Source organism: Melanotaenia boesemani, chromosome 8 (assembly GCF_017639745.1).
Source record: "Melanotaenia boesemani isolate fMelBoe1 chromosome 8, fMelBoe1.pri, whole genome shotgun sequence".
Taxonomy (NCBI): Eukaryota; Metazoa; Chordata; class Actinopteri; order Atheriniformes; family Melanotaeniidae; genus Melanotaenia; species Melanotaenia boesemani.
In genome coordinates, this window is record NC_055689.1 from 19,265,803 (window position 1) to 19,279,639 (window position 13,837).

The window sequence follows — 13,837 nt, forward strand, 5'->3', positions numbered from 1 at the left end:
GGAGACAACAAGTTTTTGGGAGCTGGTGCCAGAAACTAAGAGAGCCAGGTAGGCCTACTTGTTTCTGTGTTGTGATCGAAGAAGCTGGTTTATGCAAATAGTGGCAAAAAAGTTCTATGACGCCACGAAGGAGACCCCTGCAGCAGTTCACGCTCTCCAACACAAGTCGTTTGCCAGAAGCAACAGCCACAGCTGACGTAGCGGCCCTGATGACTAACCCATGTTAAAAAGGAGAGGAGAGGAGTCAAAGCCCAACCAAAAAAGAAAGAAGAAATAGAACAGGAAAAAAAAACGTGTCAATGAGCTGTGATGATTGCACTGGAGGCTTCAGTTTAGCAGTTCTCAGTTTCTGAAGTAAACTATTTATTCTATTCTATTCTACAGTCATTTAGCAGACGCTTTTATCCAAAGCGACTTACATTTGAGAGTAAGAACAACATAAGCATGAATTCAAACAAGATGGGACATCATAATTAAGTGATAGTCAGACCGCTTTGAGTCCAGTTGGACCCAGGTGCTAGATATTTATTTTCTATCCATTTCTAATGCAGTTTAATCAGGTCTTGGAGCACTTTAACATTTTTGTTGCTGTTGTTAATTGAACTGACTTGTAGTTTAGTGTATTAAATTGCATTTGTTTATTTTGTATTTTCTATAACCTAATTTGATATTGTTTTGAACAGAAACTATGAAAATGTTGCAATTTAAAATTACAATGTTATCTAAAGTTCAGTGTTGCTCTGCAACTGTTTTTTGTTTGATTGTTTGTTTGTTTTTTTCCATAAATGGCCCTTTACTAAATTAAATGATTGCTAAATTAATAATTTAAATTAATTAGCCTGACTGAGTTTCACATGTCTTATGCCCTGCGAAGCACAATGTCAAAGGTTGTTTGCTTATAGTGTGTATGCATCAGATCCACTGCACCTCCACTCCCCGGAAAAAGTTCAGACTCAGGCTTTTTTTTTAACTTTAAGCCCTGAGACTCAAACAATTAAATCCATTCACCAAACAGGTTAAGCTCTGGACACCTGAGACTGAGGACACACTGCAGGACCGTTTTGCTGCTACAGACTGGGAGGTGTTTGTGGGGGTTGACTCTTCTGTCAGTGTACAGGAGTATGCTGACTATGTGACTGGATACATCAGCACTTGTGTGAATAACATCGTGCCCACCAAACAAGACAGGAAGTTCCCCAACCAGAAGCCTTGGATAAACAATCAGATACGTCATATGCTGCGTGCTCGCTCCACTGCATTTAAATCTGGCAATGAGACTGAGTGCAAAGCTGCAAAATACAGACTGAGGAAGGCCATCAGAGCAGCCAAGCGGCAGTACAGAGAGAAGCTGGATGACTTCTACTCCACTGTTGAGCCTGGGCACATGTGGCAGGGTCTGCAGCACAAAACAGACTACAGGAGCAATAATAAAATTAATAAATAATAAATAATAAATAATAATAATAAAATCTCTAGGGTAGTTGTAGTTTTTCTGTTTCCTGAAGTACTGTTGCTCATATTTCTTGGAATGTCTTATCTTTAAATTGTAATTTTGCTGTTACTTTTTCCATTCACATTTTCACATCTTTTACCCTTTACCACCAAGGATCTTTGCTAGGAGGTTGTGGTTTTAGCCAAGAGACTGTTATAAAATTTTTTGCAATTGTAATTAGTAGGCCTATTTGAATTATTTTCTTAGTTTTTGGTTAACACAGTTTTTGGTATAATTCCCAATAAGAATATTTACAACTCAAGACTTAGTTTTTCCTTACAAATGCTTTTAATCTTTCTCCTTACGTTGTCTCTATTCTTTGATTACGGGACAATGCCAAAATATATGTGTGTAGCTTCCTGACAGGCCACATCCTTTCCACCACTTGTCAGAAATTTTACTATAATTTGATGTGTAAGTTGGGACAATGAAGTATTGCATTTTAGATTTCCATTCAAACTCTTGCCATGAAACACTACTCAACATTGTGTGTCCAGCTTGAAATCTTGAATCTTGAACTTAGGAATTACAACTTCATGAATCTGCTGCTGCAGTCACAGATGTGTTCTCACAAGTCACAGCGTGATGAAACTTTTGGCTCATTCCTTCTGCATTATTTGAGCCTAAACTAACTTCTAACTTGTGTCTGAAGATGTGAGAGCAGAGAAGGGGGAAGGGGGGGGGGGGTTAACCAATCAGAGTGAAGGGTCAGGAGACCAATGTGCCAGAAAATGATTGTTTGAATCCTAACTATGAATTTTCTAACAAATAAATAAATAAACAAGGATGGATCATTAGATCATTTTTGTTTTTTCTGGTCCTAAAGGGATCAGTTTATTTGTGGAAAGTTGGGTAGTTTGATTGCAGTTGCCAATATACATGGAAAATGTGCTGCATTGTAAAAATTCTTTAGAAAAATAAATACACCACCAACTCTGTGGGATACTTAATCATTTTATACCTCTCATCTTTAGACATTTATGAGTGCCACATGAACACTGGAAAAGATGCAAACTGATGTTAGCAGCCCAAGATGAAGGAAGGAGGGTTTAAGTAATTGCACACATTGGCAATGTTTATTAATGTTTCTGCCATACCATGAAAGTTTCAAGTTAAATAGTATAAGTATAAATACAATGAGCCACAGTGCAATAATTGTGCATTGATACACAATGACTGTTTATATACACAATATATTTACCATATAGAATAGAATAGAATAGAATAGAATAGAATAGAATAGAAATACTTTATTAATCCCTTTGGAGAGTCCTCAGGGAAATAAATGCTAGTGCAGAATATAAACCTTGTTAAAGTGACATGAGTAAATGACAGTGTTTCCAGCAGAAGGTAGGACTGGCCAGGGTCACTACAGAGTAGAGTTCACAGTTCAGAGAGCCTGAGGGAAGATGCTCCTCCTGAGTCTCTCTGGGTTCCCCTTAAAAGAAGATAACTAAATACTACAACGGTTTAATGTCCACCATTATATCTAACAAAGCTTGCAATAACTAAATGAGCCTTATGGGTCATCAGCAAGATAACAAAAACTTTAAAAATCTATTTACACAAAGTAACATTTGACCCTCAAATTGCTCTTTTCACATTTGTCTAATTTTACATTGTTAAGAACAACGCTGAATTTAATATTTGGTACGGATAATTGCTGGACTTCTCTGGTAGCTCAAAGAACTTCAGTTTGATGTCTCTATCAGTTATTATTTTCCAACGCTCTTTACTTATCCACAACAAATTATTTTTAATTAATGTTTATGGTATAAACTTTGCTCAAAATCCTGTTGAACACAATCTGATACTTGTCTGCTGTGCCCTAATAGATACCCAGAAGCAGAAAACTATATTATAATATTTTTAATATATCACATGGTAATAAATGGTAGATACCCCCCCAACAAATGTTAATATTTTTTTGTTACATTTTGTTACAGGGCCAAATAAAGACCTCAAATTTAAATAATTGGACTTTTTTTTTTTTACCATTTTTTCATGGGGCCATAACAGGTTAAACACAAAAATAAAATGCGGTCAAAGAAATGCATTGCCTTTGTGTCTTCTGTCCTAGATCATCAAAACTAGGAAGGTAACAGGTACCCAATGCTCTGCAGGTACTGCAGTGTTGCTAAATAAATGTCAGCACAGAAATTTGTCCATCCCAGTGGGTTCACAGCAGCAGTCAAGCCAACAAGTTCCTGCTGGTTCAGTGAGCATTCAGTCTTGGGTATGAAGATGCCAGAGTTGGGCTCACTGGGCAAGAGGCTGCTGCTTTCCCAGTCTACTTGTGAAATCTGTAGCACCTGTAAGATATAAGTCAAATATAATTATGTAGAAAACAAATTAAAAGTCTTAACAACTCTAATATTTGTACAGAAAACAAGCTGACCTCACCTAATTCCTGGGAATTCCAGCTGATTGGGAGAGAGGTTCCCTCTGCTAAAAGGGGATGACCATCAGAAATGACATATCACATAGAATCATGAGTATCCAGATATCAGTCAGTCTTTTCTGCATGGTAACACATCAACAACTATACATTTTGATAATAAACTTGGCAAATGGGGCTACTTTTGTATTCATGTTGGAATGATGGATTTTGCTTAGTAAAAAGAAAAAAAACTTGCCTTTGTTTGTGAACACTTCTCTGGTGCAATGCATTTTGTAAAAACCTTTAAAGAGTGGCTGTTTCATTTTAATTTCCATAGTATGATGTTTCTATTTAGACATAATTAAACTAGAATATCATATTAAACATTGTTGCTGTTACACAAATCTGCACAAAGGAAATCATTACATACAGTGTCTGTTATGAACTATTTCACAAAGTAATCACAGAAGGCTGCAGGTGTTTCATTGTTTTTTTTTCATATTTTCTAAACCATTTAATTATTAAAAATAAAATAAAAAAAAATAAAACAGATCAACTTATGGATGCATGAATGTACAACAAATTAGGCATTACAACTTATATAGGGATGTCTTTTCAATTAAAGGGTTATAATAAAAGTATAATATCTATTGTGTTAAACCAATGTTTAACATTTAATCCAGTTTTAACACAACAACCGATCTTGCTACAACCAACGTATTTAATGTGAATTGTGGGTACCATGCAGGCTGGTCTTTGTTTAATGTAGAAATGATTACTCAGACTGCTAATGTATCTATGCCAACTAGCTGTCAAATTTCATACAAGCCAGAGTGGTAGTCACATGAGCTCATTGTAATTCTTTAAACGCTTTCTTGGCATGTGTTTATCTACTCCTAAAACACACAACGGAAGACTCAAAACAACGTTTTTTTACAGAAGTAACTTACCCAGCTCATTTTGCCATAGCAATAGCTGACAGGATTGTATAATTGTGAAGACAGAAACGTACTTACCAAAACCAAGCAGGTCTAAATATCCTGTCACGAGCTGGCAGACTACAGTTTCTGAATGTGCGGCTACAGGCAGGGACTCAGCACGGACACACCTTAACACACCCTCCAAAACGCTGACGGTGACGCTGAGTTGCCTTTTTTTCTCATAACCTTTAGAAAAATGATTAGTACGCTTAATTTTACAAAATTTCTCCCAGGTCTGCACAGAGGTTGACCCCTAGCTTGCTCCTCCCCCCTCTGCAGCTCCACACAAGCATTCTGGCAGCAGGAACAGAACTGTGTTCCTCACTAACACCACAGGAATGTGAGGCTGAATGAAGCCTGGTCTGGGGGAGGCTGTGCTCCCACTATCTCTATAAACTGCTGATAAAACTGAGGATGTGTCATTTAAAACATATCCCATCTGAATCCACAGCAACTGTCAGGTTTTGTTCTGAAAGTGCTTAGGGAAGTCAGGTTATCTGGGGGGGGCTGCCACAGGAAAGGTGAGAAAAATGTCAGGAAGACAGCTTGCTGTGAGTCATGGGTGTGGACATAATGAAAGGGCTTGGATTTGAGAGTCCCCAACAACAATGCAAAACAAACTTCCCCTTGTGGAGTTAGTCTACTGTTAAAGTAAAAAGTTACTGGCTTCAGCGTGTTTGAAGAGGATTAAACATTTCTGATTAATGAAATGGTGACACTAAGACTGAAACTCCTCTCCCACATTGGCCACGTATTGTAGGGAAAGATAAACCATTAACAGATAACATTTCAGATTTCATACTAACAAAAGCATTACTTTCCTGCTGAGTCTTGCAGTGTGCAAGTAGCCAGAGGTGAGTCTTGTCTGGACTTAGAAAAAGATCCAAATATATAAATATATTAAATATATTAACATTATGATTTCAAATCTGGAGCTACAGGACGTTACACGTGTTCCTCTGTAGTTAGAGTACACCTGTTTTTTGTTCTGTCAATTCAGGTGTTACACTGGGTGTTTCAACATCGTGTTATGAAATGCAGTTTTCAACAGAAGTCGGCATGACAACATGACAACTTTGCTGGAATGATGACAGCAGGACAGATGCATCGTTTTTTGATGCACCATATTTACAAAAAGTGACAGTTAAGATGAGAGAGATTTACTCATCGTCTGGATGAGTGGAAGTGTCTGAATCAACTGGCGTACATTGCTTAGGTGTAAATTTCATCGAAAGCTGATAACAGCATTTCTCCTTATTAGTCTTTTATATAGCAATGCTGACACTTAAAATGTTGTAATCAAAAATTTGTCACACCCAGATGTGTTCATGTGTCCTGAGACACATCTTTTCACTGGAATTAATTCCAGTGAGTCTTTGTTAATGCACCTTAATCTCAGCGTGTATATTTATTGCTCTGTCAAAACTGACAAAAAGAGGTTGGTTTCTGAGGCAACGTTGCCAAAACTTAGTTTATGTGTCTCAGGACACTGGTGTCTTTACAGGACCTGCATTTTCCAAAGTGGTTTGGTCTCTTAAACTGGAGAGAGACATTAGACCCCACCCACCATGTAAGAGACAAGTTCTACTGCATTTTTAGAAGAAACATGCAAAAATAAGCCTGATAACAATTTGCTTAGATTTAAAAAAAAAAAAAAAAGGTGTATGCCAAAAACCTGTCTCTAATTCTTCTTCTTCTTTTTGTTTTTTTACTTTTATTTAATTTTTTATCATGTACTTCTCTGGCATCGCAAGACACCACTGCAAACCATCCATTTAGCTCTCTGTTTGTATGCTGACTGGCCAATAAATCACTTTCACAGAAAAAAAAAGAACAGAGAAAGAGAGAGAGAAAAACTTCACACTCCCGGTAAAACAGGATGAAACTAGTTCAATTTTTCCTCTCTCACACCTTATCCCATACTAAATATATGCTTCATGTATAATACCAAAGCTTATGTGCTTGTGCTCAATAATTCTCTCTCTCTCTCTCTTTTTTTTTTTTTTTTTTTAAATCTGTGTTTCCCAGTAAAACAAAAACACCAAGGCTTACATGCTCACACATGCACACAGTATAAACTGTGGTGCTCAGCTTGGGAATTTCACGGGCACTGGTGGACTTCTGCAGATGAGTGACAAAACATTATTTCAAAGGATTCCATTACATTTTTTTTTTAATCTAAAAAAGTCTGAATCATAAATCAGTGATGAACTTAACCATGTCCTGTGAGGCGAAGATGACACTGATCTTATTTTGAATGTTTTATTCCCACAAATATTTATTTTACATCATTTTTATAACAACAACCCTTCCCTGTGGGAACTTTCCTCAGTACTGATCAGCTGTGCCACACTGAAAACATTAAATCTGTTTGTTAAATAAAACAATGCTAGTAAAGAACAATTCATTTCTTCCTAAACCTAAGTGTCAAAGTTATGAAAGCCAACAGAAGGAGAGGCTAAAGAGAAAACTTTGTCAGTGGTAGCCACACCCAGCAATGTGTTAGTCACTGCAGCATGGTTGAATGGTGTATGCAGCAATCTCAAGTAAGTTGCTTCATAGCACAAAATACTGATAAAGACTAAAGTGCAAAAATGTTTGAGCTTATTTTACATACATTTTAATATATACATATATATATATATACATAAATATATAAATATATACATATTTAACAGCAAAACTTCAAAAAGCACATTTAACACATTTCATACTAATATCTGGAGTTAAGGGTGCATTCACACCTGGATAGTTCACTAGAGTCTGGCCGATCAGGGACTCAGTTCAGTTAGGAGGTGCAATATTCTTTTACACTCAAATGAATCAGGCCTTTTAAATAACGTGTTCCACTCTGAACCGAGAATTACTGAAGGAGAAGACGAGACACACAATGAAGAAGAAAAGATGGGGTAATACACTGAGGTGGAATGAGTAATGTTGACCCCAAAGGATGGTGCGGGTGTAGCACCGCCCCTGTTTCACACACATATTTTCAATCCAGACTTATAAAAAACATCTGTACTCAGAGTGTGTCCACTCCTAGTTGCTCCCCTCTTGTTTGAGTCCACAAGTTTCTTTTGTTGTTGTTGTTTTTTCAGAAGGCTGCACCTTAACATTGTGGCTATGCAGGCTGTATAGAGCAGGATCTTTTCCCCGCCTGTTATCAGCACTTACGACCAGTGAAACGGAGAGAGGTCCCGCCCAGCTGTAAAAGTTCTCCCTGCCCTTCCATGGGGTCGAAGTCTGTACACACAACCAACAGAAGGTTACCGAAGAACTCAAACTGACGCGTTCCCACTTCAACACAAGGATTAAGAAGTTTTTTTTTCTCCAGCTGATGGCTTCTCTGCTGACATTTCGGCTTTTTGTTCTGACGGCATTCCTCCTCATTGTAAGTAAACGATGCTTAACATTATTATTTTGGATCTATTATACTGTGCTGAAAATCGGACTTTAAAACAGGTGTGGCTCCTCTCTGCCTGAGAAGCAGCAGTTCGGTTAGCCACAGTTAAACAGTCAAGTACGCAGCTAAATAAAGACAGGACATCTACGCGGCTGGGTCGCAGAGCAGTTTTTAATTTCCTCTCCAGCAAAGCTGCTGCTTTCATGAATATTGGATAAAGGAAGGGTTGATGAGGTTCTGGTGTCACACGTCACTTATTAGTTCTTTTCAGATTAGTGTTATCTTTTATTTTTTAGTACTCATGGTTTGTTTTTATGGCATTTTTATTAATAAAACACAAGATCATCATATTTTTGACAAGCTTCAGCAGAATCTTTGCTTTGATCAAACCACATCTTTCTAAAACTCTCTAGATTCCCACTGAGTGACACAGAATAGTAGTGAAATTATCTTGGGAAAAGAGAGCAACAGCATTTTGTAATTATGCATGATGATTGACTTTCTCCTCTTTCTTTGTTTACCTGCAGCTTGTGCTTGTAAGTGGAGAAGGAAATGGCCGAACGCTACAGAGACAGAAAAGAGAGTGGTTTCTAGCTCCCAGAAGACTCAAGGAAAACCAGGATTACACCACCTATGACTATATTGCCAAAGTGTGTACCTCTATGTTTTATTTCCCTGAGAAAGTCTGGTTATAACTGACATCCTGCTATTTAGTTCAGGTTTTTTTTACATACAGTGTATATACACACTCAAACAGATATTTTAATGTAGGTAAAATCATCATTTTCAGTTTTTAAATTAACCATATTATTATTGAACTCATTGAATTGTCCACACCGGTTTCATCCTTAGTCTATCTTTGTTTTGTTTGTTTTTTAAGTGTGTAAGACAGCAGCTCCACGCACACCCACACCAGCAGGCCTCCGTCTTCGTAATGAGTCATTTCAGACACAGTTTATGATAATGGTTTTCTTTGTTCAGATATTTTAACAATCTCCATCTTGTCTTATTGTTTTTATAAACATTTTTTTTTAGATGTCTTTTAAGACCAACATAGTCTGGATGACTAACTGCAATGATAATAATTTCCAATTACATTTAAATTCTTCAACAGAAGTACTGTACCTAAGCTAGCCTTACACTTGTATTTTAAGGGGGTTAGATTTCCAGACGGTTTCATTCTGGATTTATTTGTATTTCAGATTCGCTCTGATAAGGAGAATTTTACAAGTATAATGTATTCTATAACTGGACCTGGTGTTGACGAGCCTCCTTTTGGAAGATTTAGTGTTGACCAAAGGACTGGCTATGTCAAAGTCCACACTATTCTGGACCGAGAGGACATCCCCGTATATCAGGTAAGGGCACTTCAAAACCTGAGTTATAAATTAGTAGAAGCTGTGCAATAAATTGTGTGTAGACTATGAATGAATTGTAAGCTATTTGTCTATTTCCTTTTAGTTAAAAGGGATTGCGAAATTCTTCAATGGGTCCAGTGCTGAAAATGATACTGACCTTGTAATTAAAGTTGAGGATGAAAACGACTGCAAACCTGTCATTAAAATAGCACAAGTTGGCTTTGTCAACGAATCCAGTTCAACAGGTATCTTCAGATCTGCACTTTTATTACTAAGATGGCTTGGAAAACTGTAAAAGTAGTTTACTGCATTTAAACAACTGAATTTTTTGGTGAATTTTAGGTACTGTTGTCATGAAAGTGACAGCTACCGATGACGATGAGGAGAACACTCTCAGTTCCGCCATCTCCTACAGAATTGAAAGTCAGAGTAACATAGCTGAGATGTTCTACATCAACCCAAAAACTGGAGAGGTCATTGTTCAAAAGAACACTCTAGATAGAGAGGTACGTTGCAAGTGCCCCTTTTACATTAAGTAATGAATGACAAACATGCATTTTGTACATTCTTTAATATGTTTCTTTTTAGATATAACCAATTTTTGACATATCACTCATCTTGACTATAAGGATGACTTAAATCAACTAATCTGTGGACTCTAAATGTATTTATTTCTTTTAGAAACAAGACATATATAAGTTGAAGATTATTGCCTCTGACTTAGATGGACGACCCGGAGGAAACACTGGAACTGGAGAAATTGAGATTAAAATTCTGGACATTAATGACAATATTCCAACTCTGGAAAGAGAATCGGTAGGTGTGACACCGCCACCGCAACCTTTTGTCCTTCTTTAAGTGATGGTGTTGATATGTTAATATGCATTTCCATTATAGTATGAGGGGAGTGTGGAGGAGAATATGGTCAATGTGGAAGTTTTGAGGATAAAAGCCATCGACATGGATCTAATTTACACTGAAAACTGGCAGGCTGTGTACACCATTGTTTCCGGTAATGAGGGGGGTCATTTCACTATCACCACTGATTCTAAAACCAATGAGGGAATCATCACCATTAATAAGGTAAAGAGTTGTGCTGTGTATCTATTTTTATTTTGTACTGTAAAATGACAAATGCAAATTGGCTAAAAGTACATTTAAAAAATATATCTGAAAACATGCTAACTCTGTGCATTACCTGCAGGCCCTGGACTATGAGGAGGTGAAGATGCTAAATTTAGCTGTGAAAGTTTCCAACAAGGCAGAGTACAACTTTGGCAGTGGGGTTGTGGTAGGGACCCCATCAAAATCATACCCCATCAAAATTAACGTCATCAATCAGAAGGAAGGCCCCCGTTTCCAGCCAAGTGTAAAAGTGGTGACTGTCTCTGAGGACCACACGTCCATCTTCATCAACAAAGTCATTACTACTTATGCTGCGATTGACAGTGACACACTAAAGACTGCCACCAACGTGAGGTACTGTCACTAAGAGAGGACTTAAATATGAACCTGGGGTTAAATAACACTGAATTTCCATACTGTGGTCACTTTTAAGATTAGCATAAAGAAAACATCTGGATTACACTTTTTTTATATTAAGTTTTGATATATTTGATTTGCTAATAGATCTTCTGCACATTAGAGTATAACACGTTAGAACACATAATAATAATAAAAACAAATAGTTTATCTAATATTTTCTCACTTTTTGCATTTAAAAGGGTTAATTTTATAGCACATTTTATTAAGCATCCAAGCCTTTAGTGAGCATATTCACAGACATTTTTAAATCGAATAATTAAATAGAATAAATTTGTTACCAAATTTTTCAATCTGGTATTTACTGGCCATTTTCTGCCAGATTTAACTTGTCTTTGGCCTTCAAACTGCTCAGATACAAATAAAACTAGGAGAACATATATCAGCAGGGTATCTGTACTTTTTAAACACTGCAAACATTTTTGACTTATGAAAGCAACAGCAGTAGCATATCTGTACAGACTTTATAAACTGTATCTGAAACCTTAATGAAACTTAATGAAATTAAGCTTAAATTATCCAAATTAACTGACTTAGACCTACCAGAACTTTGTAGACCAAGTATTTATCTATCCCCACTAGTAAATTTATAAGTATATAACATTTTCAAACCCTAAATTTGCTGTATAATTTAGGTAAAAATTAAGGTGGCTATAGCTTGATATATTATTATCCACCATGTCTCTGATGTTTGGCCTTTATTTATTAGCTTCTCTTTTCCAATTTAAAAAAATGTGAATAGAAGAAATTGTTGAATTATTACTGAAAAGCCCTTAAAGTCGATATCCAGACACATTATTTACTGTTCCATTTTTGAGGGTTTTTATCTTTACATACATGTTTTTTGCTACATTGTCAGGTATGCAAAGATCGACGATAAAGGTAACTGGTTGACTATTGATGAGAAGACAGCAGAAATCAAGTTAAATACTTTGCCTGACCGAGAGTCCAAGTTCTTGATCAATGGAACATATTATGCCAAAATTATTTGCGTCACCAATGGTGAGTTCTGCAAGATATTTTCATGTTTTTACTGCAGTCTGATCGATTGTCCCACAAATATTAATCTCTGATTCAATCTGGTTTTCAGAGGCGCCCTCAAAAACAGCGACAGGGACAATAGCCATTCAGGTGGAGGACTTCAATGATCACTGTCCTGAACTGACCTCCACAACTCAGAGCATGTGCCTTGAGGAAAATGCAATTTATATCTCAGCTGTAGACAAAGATTATTTTCCTAATGCAGCACCATTAGATTTCACTGTGATTCAAAAAGGCAGCGAACAGAAGTGGACAGTTGAGCCTTTTAATGGTAAGACCATCTGGATAGAACAACTGGTACTTAGCACGTCATTTCTAAGAGAAATTCAGTATTTAGCTCTTCTTTATTTTTAAAAAGCTAAATTTGTCAAGAATTGCAACCAGTTGTGTGTGTGCTTTTAACGGTTTTTGTAAGAATAACACAAAAACACTGTAGTTACAGGATTAAAGTAGCAAATCTATTATACACTAGAATCATTTGACTGTCACTCAAACTGAATGGTGCTCCTATACTTTTGCTATATTGTCTTTCTATAGAAACTACAGTCATTCTGCGAGATCAAGCCCGCTTGTGGCCAGGCATCTACAAAGTGGCATTGGAGATCAAGGACCAGCAAGGAAAGTCATGCGCCAATGTCCAGATAGTGGATGTGACGGTGTGCACATGCCTTCAAAACACTAAAACCTGTGTGGGTCGGAGTAACAAGACTGCAGTTTTTGGAGCAGCTGGTGTTCTGCTTCTACTGCTTGGTCTTCTGCTGCTGCTTTGTGAGTAGACTAGTTGATTACCAATTATTTTTTGTTTTGTTTTTTTTCCTTCGTTGCCTCTTCATGGTTACACATTTGTAAAGTTTCCAAACACAACAAGCTGTATAGACAAATTAAGAAGAAAGAGTGAGTCATAAGTTACGAAAATAAGATAGTAGTTCCAGGATGCATTACCCAGTTAGGAAGATAAAGTTCAATGCTGAAGAAAGCAATTTGCTGCTCCAGAGTTTACCTTAATTTGATTTGAACATGCATGTGTAAAAATGTCTTTTTCAAAGTGTAAATTGTGTTTGCTTCTCAGTGGTGCCCCTTCTGCTGCTCTTCTGCCTGTGTGGAGTTGCACCAGGAGACTTCAAGCCTATTCCTTTTGATACAAAACAACAACTGATTGCATATCACACAGAGGGGCAGGGAGAAGACAAGGTACTGGCACACTAATGTATCTTACAAAAGGTTTAGACATTTGGCACACTGTAAATGCCCCATCCCTGACTGGATCCCCCATGTTATTTCTCACAGGAAGTTCCGCTTCTACAAGTCCCAGTGATGGTTGAAAGTGGCACACTGAACACCAAAGACATCAACAACTATGGGGGGAAGGGATATCTTGGAGGTTTGGTTGAATCAGGAGGAGAAGCCTTAGGTGGTGCTATTAACATGAGTACTGTGACAGCTGAGAATATGCACCTGTACAACCAATACGGACATTTCAGTAGGCAAGAAGGAATGGAATTTATGGATGGAGGGATGATGGCAGGACAAGACATGGGTTTTTCCCGTTACACCGGCGGGGCCTTCAGTGGGATGGCTCTGTCTGATCATTTCTTGGGGGAGTACTTTTTAACAGTGAGTATATAAATTTAATTATTTAAT

The 13,837-nt window shown here is 37.2% G+C and overlaps 1 protein-coding gene across 2 annotated transcripts in view; it reads left to right on the forward strand.

Annotated features, from left to right (window-relative positions):
* Positions 1-13,837, forward strand: part of LOC121644850 (desmoglein-2-like) — a 28,129-nt gene that overhangs the window by 12,266 nt on the left and 2,026 nt on the right. Inside the window, exons 1-13 of one of the 2 annotated variants that reach the window (XM_041993090.1) lie at positions 8,086-8,243; positions 8,783-8,905; positions 9,458-9,613; positions 9,717-9,858; positions 9,956-10,119; positions 10,295-10,429; positions 10,511-10,696; positions 10,818-11,092; positions 12,015-12,157; positions 12,246-12,467; positions 12,734-12,964; positions 13,266-13,387; positions 13,484-13,810. In XM_041993090.1, coding sequence (XP_041849024.1) covers positions 8,190-8,243; positions 8,783-8,905; positions 9,458-9,613; positions 9,717-9,858; positions 9,956-10,119; positions 10,295-10,429; positions 10,511-10,696; positions 10,818-11,092; positions 12,015-12,157; positions 12,246-12,467; positions 12,734-12,964; positions 13,266-13,387; positions 13,484-13,810 — 2,280 coding nt within the window. In that variant the 5' untranslated portion in view covers positions 8,086-8,189. Of the gene's footprint in view, positions 1-8,085; positions 8,244-8,782; positions 8,906-9,457; positions 9,614-9,716; positions 9,859-9,955; positions 10,120-10,294; positions 10,430-10,510; positions 10,697-10,817; positions 11,093-12,014; positions 12,158-12,245; positions 12,468-12,733; positions 12,965-13,265; positions 13,388-13,483; positions 13,811-13,837 lie in introns of those variants that run through there. The other variant, XM_041993089.1, reaches the window with a different exon arrangement.